The sequence below is a fragment of the Mercenaria mercenaria genome, chromosome 7 (assembly GCF_021730395.1).
Source record: "Mercenaria mercenaria strain notata chromosome 7, MADL_Memer_1, whole genome shotgun sequence".
In the NCBI taxonomy this organism is placed as follows: Eukaryota; Metazoa; Mollusca; class Bivalvia; order Venerida; family Veneridae; genus Mercenaria; species Mercenaria mercenaria.
Window position 1 is genome coordinate 79,266,176 of NC_069367.1, and position 6,706 is coordinate 79,272,881.

At 33.3% G+C, this 6,706-nt stretch overlaps 1 protein-coding gene across 2 annotated transcripts; it reads left to right on the plus strand.

Annotated features, from left to right (window-relative positions):
- The first annotated feature begins 1,603 nt into the window (after nt 1-1,603).
- Nucleotides 1,604-5,950, plus strand: LOC123553887 (uncharacterized). Of its 2 annotated transcripts, none has more exons than XM_053548738.1 (6): nt 1,604-1,719; nt 2,756-4,042; nt 4,187-4,229; nt 4,442-4,612; nt 4,936-5,080; nt 5,412-5,950. In XM_053548738.1, the coding sequence occupies exons 2-6, from the start codon at nt 2,834-2,836 to the stop codon at nt 5,641-5,643; spliced, it is 1,800 nt and encodes a 599-aa protein (XP_053404713.1). In that variant the 5' UTR covers nt 1,604-1,719; nt 2,756-2,833; the 3' UTR covers nt 5,644-5,950. The 2 variants fall into 2 exon arrangements, with proteins under 2 accessions (XP_053404713.1, XP_053404712.1); XM_053548737.1 differs by lacking the exon at nt 1,604-1,719 and adding an exon at nt 2,500-2,611.
- The last annotated feature ends 756 nt before the right edge of the window (nt 5,951-6,706 follow it).

Sequence of the window (6,706 nt, forward strand, 5' to 3'; positions counted from 1 at the left end):
TTCTCTATTTTCGAAATTTTATGTCGTTTCAGTGTTGTTATATATTTTATATATCCTTTTGGACCACTATTCGAGAGTTCCTCTTAAGCCGGTGGTAGGGGCGTGAGAGGTGTTGCACATTTCATTACCTCCCATGAACAGACTCAATCAAATTGAGTCCACTATTATCTGTCTATGTTGCATTCTGTGCTTCCAAAATATCTTTTCACAGATTTTATTCATATTATATTAAGTGAAATATATTTTGATGATGTTTACTTGAGGCACTCTGTCTGTTATATTTCTTTCCATAATAGTTTTTATTGTTGATGGCCTGCCGTGCAAATAGTGGTTCTCTCTGTTTCCTGTGATCGTTGCTTCTAGGCATTCTGCCCTCATCTTTTATCTTAGTGACGTATCAGTAAATCTGCAAATATTATTGCATACCGTTGTTTATTTTTATTTTGACGACTGTGTCACAATTGCCTGCCTTTGCTTAGTACGTTAAATACAATTTCCATATTGCAAATCACAGTTTGGTAGATAAAAACGATTTCATAACATTCATGTTGCACCGGGATAGTAGACGAAATCATGTTTGGCAAATATAACCTCCAGACACACGCCATTTATTCATTAAGGTATTAGATACCTAATAGAAATGTTTAAAAAATGGCATCCGCTTGGTATATTTTTAAAGTTGACCTTGTTTTGCACTGTGTTGCAATTTTTAAACAATTTTTACCGTGCCGATTTTTATAAGTGATGGCCATTGTCCAAAATGTTTGTAGAGAATTCATTATATCATAAGCGTCAAACTATTGGTAAACAATTATAAAACACAAAATAAAACTGCCAGTATAATTCTTTCTAGGGTGCCTCATGTAAAAGAATTTAATGAGACAAAATTCTAACTCCAACATTGAAAAATTAAGGTCAAGCCCTGTGGTACTGTTTAAAATTGTGTCACTTCATTCAAAAATAAGCGTGGGACAGAAGTGAAACCTACCTAAATTTCTTCCACAATATGTAATCTAAAGAGTAAAGGCAAATTAGAGACGTTTTACCGTATGTTATATTTTTAAAGATGTCTAACGCTACCCCCTGTTTCAGAGGTAAATTCACTCTGAACAGCAAGAAATCGCTTATCAAATCAAAATTTCCAATTTTGTACAATAAATCAATAATAAGTCTTGAAAAAAGTAAAAACTTACTAGAAAAAAGGAATATAGTGAGGGACATTCGGTCCCAGTGGGGCTTGAACCTATGGCCCCTTGAAAAATTTAAGTCAAAAGTAGTTTTATGGTATGAACTGAATTCTCTTCAAAAGGAGGTACACTATTAGGTATCTAATACGTTAAATCACAGTACACTGGAGTGTTTAATTGAATTATATGGCCTAGTAAAACAATGGCATATGAACATTTAATATTGTATAAAATTATTAATTCAAGGTCTTTGAAAACTATCCAAACTGTTTTCTCACCTCACAAAAAGTTCATGTGTTTTTGTCTGCTCGAGCAAGTATTCAAATTGAAGGACAGCCAGCTGATCAGATCAGGTGGAAAAAATAGATATTTTTACACTTCTCTTATTACAATATTTTTTGTCTTTGCTGTTCATATGCTATTAACGTAAGGCTTCTGTAGGCACCAGTTTACACATAGATAGAAAAGTTTGCATAGCTAATTGAAGTACCCATAAGTGTATGACTTGGGGATTGTAACGCAAATGACTGATGTAAGTCTTAGATTACACTAACTAAATATACTTTCTTCTTTTGATTTATTTCATGTTTCAATAAGATCACACTTGATCATTCTAGTTATAATAATACGTTTTGCGTAATTGGTAAGAGGAATATGTAAAAAAATAACATATGTATCATAATATATTGATTACGTTTCCACTATTTGTGCTTCTACCACGGAACGTAAAGACGTATTATCATAGACGACGCAATGAGACATCAAGTCAAAGGGCTATTTACGAACCACAAACATGAGATTTTAAAAAATCATCAAAGCATGTTGGGGCAAACAAATAAATTAATGTCTCTGTTTAAATAATCGAAAGATTGTACATCAAATAGGTTTAAAATCCTTACATTTCAAGTTCTTTTTATATTGAAGAGTATTTTAAAGTATTGGTTTGCATTTACACTAGTTGCGTTAAAAGTGACATTACAATAATAACACGTTAAGGCTATAAATATTGCGTTCCAAACAATGTTGTACGGACATAACGATGTTTAGAGTCAGAATTCTAAACGTAGTTCTGCATGTTCGGGTCAAAACTGCTTCAAGAATATAGAATTTCATTAATAATATTCCTTTCCGTATGCCGAGTTCATGCATCATTCTATGTTATCCTGTCAATCGACTTCCGGTGAATCAAACGTGCAGAACTACCTTAAAGAGTATAAAATATATATTTCACTGATAACAGTATCACACTTACCTAATTTTCTTATTTTCTCTTCCTTTTTGCTATAAAAACTTGTAGTGGGTTATTTTGAAAGGAAAACATAAATTAAACTGCGACTTGTGCACACGACGGTATAAAATTGATAGCAAATGTATTTATTATATTATTATACGCTTACATTTTATACACAAGGAATACGTATCTGGTTAGTATGATCTGTCAACAAGTAACGAATTAAAGTATGTCTTTATTTCGATAAAACAGAATCAATATAAAACAAAATCATACGTTCTATTAATTAAAGTGTGCTTACTTTGTATTACATACATTACATTTCTAACGAATACAGGTTGACAAAGCAATGATACGGATAACATTATCAGTGTACCATCTGTACTAGAAGTACTAAAGGGAACCAATAGAAGCAATGTCAGAGCATAGGCGTCTCACTAGTGATAGTTCAGATGGAACCACTGACACAGATATATCTACAATGTCAATTGATCATCAAGCTCTACATGATGCAAATGCTTATCGAGAAACATTGTATTCTCCTGGAAATACGTTTTCCATCTCAGACCATGTTCCTGTTAGTGAAATAAAAGGATCTACTGAACATCTGCATCAATATGGAGTGCTCGACAGATTAAGGAAAATATTTGAGGGACCGAAACGTCATGTCGAAGATCGTAAAAAGAGACTACAAAAAGAAGAAACAGAGAAAAAAGAACGTTTGTCATTATTTCACGCTCCTAGGACGGTACATAATGAAGCATATCAAAACCAACGAATGCCTGTAGCTCCAGGTTATGCCAGAGAATGCTTAAACATTGAATCAACCGATGAGGCAACTGGCAGTTTCGAGGATAGTCAATCAGAATTTAGAGGAAAATATGCACAAAATCTTGAAGAAAATTATTCTAAATCAAAAATTCCACTGGAGAGGATACTATCTCACCCCTGCTATTGTTTCACACAGTTTGATACAGAGATAAAACATTTTAACAGGCCAAATAGTGAGCAAAGCATCAGTTGTAAATGTCAAACCGAATTAAAAAATAAAGGTAAAGCTATATCAGGAATGCACGGAAGCGCATCACATACGGAGACGAAGATCACAAAGTCTACTGACACTGGTACAGAAACCATTCCATATGCAGCTAAAAACATGGGCAGTAAACTTACAAATACTCGTGACGAAAATATAAAAGCGATAACAGAGAGAGATACGCTGATACATCAGTTTCAGGAAAAAAATATGCAGTCGTTTGTGGATGCTGAAGCTGTCGGATTTCTTAAACTACGCAAAAATTACAACAACTTGAAGAAACTCTTTGTTGCTTTGGCAATTGTGAACATAATTCTTATCATCTGTGTTGTGTCCGTTTTGCCAGTAATTTTAGTAACATTTAAATTGTCATATTATCATGAAGTAAAATCAGATGATGATATCAAACAAATTGTATCCGAGCATTTATCATCGAATAACTGGATTGCAAGTTCAAGTGTTTATTGTGTGTCGTGTAGAAACCTGGATCAAACTTTGAGTAAATTTTTCACGGAACGCCAAGACAAAAGATGTTGCATAGAGGATATTTCTAAAGTATTCACAGTTTTTACGAATTTAACTGACCAGGTAAATTCACTCATTCATCAGTTGCGTTCTGAAGCTTTCCCAATTCGATCAATGAACTTTACCAAAACGTTCCAATGCTTAATCAATTTCGGTTTTTTAATAGGATATATAATTTGATTTCAATTCTAAGCATTTTTTATTCAGAAAAATGACGAATGCCATTCAAGACTGAATAATTTGGAAGAAGGTAAGTTGTAACATTTGTTACCGAAAAACAAATACTTGATGTATTTTATATACATAGATTTCAAGTATCCTTAATTGCTCACATTATTTAGATACTGTACGAGTGTAGATGACTTTTACATTTTTTTAAGAAAATGTATTTGGATTTGATGAGAATTATCTGTAGACAAAATGATATACCAACAAAAATAACAATATATTTTGAATATGTAGACCATGACGAGATGCTGTCTCACATTATTAACTTAAAGATGAAGTTGTTCAATACATCTGAGTTAGACGTTAATGAAGACTGGCTTAAACATCCGGGAATACAGAAAAACAACAGACTTATCAATATGTTTCTAACACGTCAGCATTCTGCTATACATCTAAAAGGAGCTGGTAAGCCTCTCGACAATTAATTTATAACTGCTAGCATTTATTACTTTTAAGGCTGTAAAACATACGTGACACCTGCTTATGCCGGCGCTGGGGTTGTGGGAATGATGTTGCAAATATAACTACCCCTCTTAAACAGACGAGGTAAAACCGAGCCTGTTGTTGCTGCTTTGTTGCCTTCTGTGCTTCCAAAGGATCTGCCTTAACATTTCATAATTTGTACTGCAGAAGAGTGTCTCAATGAAGCATTTTATACATTTTATACGATGCTGCTGTCAGTAATGATATTCCGGAAGTTAAATACGTATTTTTGTTTCTTTTAATAGTGAAGAAAGATGATATTAAATGGACTGCCGATATATCAGAAGGAAAGCTATGGCATAATGATAATGGAATATCTGTGGAAAATGGCGGAATGTATTACGTGTACAGTATTATTCGATACAAGAAAAATACCTGTGGATCAAATGGGTAAGTTCTTATTATTCCAAAGCAATCAATATTTGGGGAAAAATGAAAGAGTAAAAGCCACCGAACATATTAAGAGAATACAAATTATTTTCTAAACATGATACATGTAAGGCAAAAATAGACAAGTAAATTCTTTATTGACTGGTAAGTGTTGCTATCATCTTTGATTTGAAAATACTGATGCATATTTTCTTTTAATTTCTGTATCTAAGCATTGTTCTGAGCCTAAAAGCTACGCATAAGTTATGCATTTATATAAATCAAGAATTATTGAACATTATAACATTCCCTAAAGATAACGTTATTTACCATGATGGCTCTTTTAAAATAGGAAATTCGGGTATGAAGTGAAGCGCAGAACCGGCATTGGGTCAGCAGTGCGGATTGCTTCTGTGTACAACGACTGCACGAATGGAACACATTACGATCAGGACCTTGTTATACAGAGGGTGTTTCAACTGTCTGTTGGACAAAACAGTGAAGTGTTTATTGATATTGGTGAATTTTGTCACAATCTTGTTGTTGAAGAAGATATACATTCATTTGGTATATTTGAACTCTGAATAAATGGCGGAAACCCATTCGCGTCATTTTTCATATAAAATAATTCATAAAAAGAAGATTCACGATAGTGAGTAAGTGTGTTATACCAATAGACGTATATAGCCACAGACAGATGTCTTAATTGTTTTATTACTTTTTATATGCATGTCTAAATGTTAATATGTGCATTACAGAACCATAAAATCCTATGTTTAAAAGCTTAATTGGTAGATAACATTTTGAAGCAGCGTTAGCTTGTAAGCGAGAATTAGATCTGTTTGTTTGATATTAATTTGTTTGCTAAACTAAACATTAATGCTGACATTATCTCATTAATTTTCATATGTACCTTTGCCTTTAACGTGTTGCTTAATGGAATTGCTATTGCCTTTGCATTTTTGAAATTGATTTCCAGTAATACGTACGTATTCGAGATCAAAACGCTACAGTTCTGTGAACAGCAAGTCCTAAAGAAGGCACTTTCTGTCTTAGGGTCGTTATTCTTGCGGTGTCTTTGAAACGAATTGGATTCGGAATATTATCTGATATACGATTAAGTTTTAGTATCAATTATTCCAAAGAAACGCAATTTGGAACTGTTACTACATGATTACAATAAATTGACCATATCACGGCCTTCCCAGCACCGCAGTATTTTTATAACGTCGTGCACATTATCTGAGTCATCAAAGATAACCGCCGATACTGATTTCATTTTTGATGATGTTCCGTCCAATATAATCCCGTCGCGAAAATCTGGGTTTCATTTCAAGGAGAGCGATTTAATTTACGACAATGAAAATAGATCATGTTAAAAATTGTCTGTGGACATGTCATTTTAACATGGGTTGGAAAAAGATCCTACGTCTTCAGGCTAACACGACAGAACACTAACCTTTTAATGACAAGTAAAAATACTTGGTTATTAACATTAAATCATCATCAATGAGACTACATTTTTTTCAATGAAATAGATAATATGAGTAGTTTGTTTTACGAACATTTGATGTAACAAGCAGAAGCTACTTTTGTTTGCAAGATATCGACGAGTCTCGTATAATATCGCTGAATCCTTCTTAGGGT

Excerpts from the sequence above, each read along its gene's own strand:
- LOC123553887 (XM_053548738.1), top strand. The coding sequence starts at position 2,834 with ATGTCAGAGCATAGGCGTCTCACTAGTGATAGTTCAGATGGAACCACT. Across the intron at positions 4,230-4,441 it reads ACTGAATAATTTGGAAGAAG|ACCATGACGAGATGCTGTCT; the intron begins GTAAGTTGTAAC and ends TTGAATATGTAG. Across the intron at positions 4,613-4,935 it reads TATACATCTAAAAGGAGCTG|TGAAGAAAGATGATATTAAA; the intron begins GTAAGCCTCTCG and ends TTCTTTTAATAG.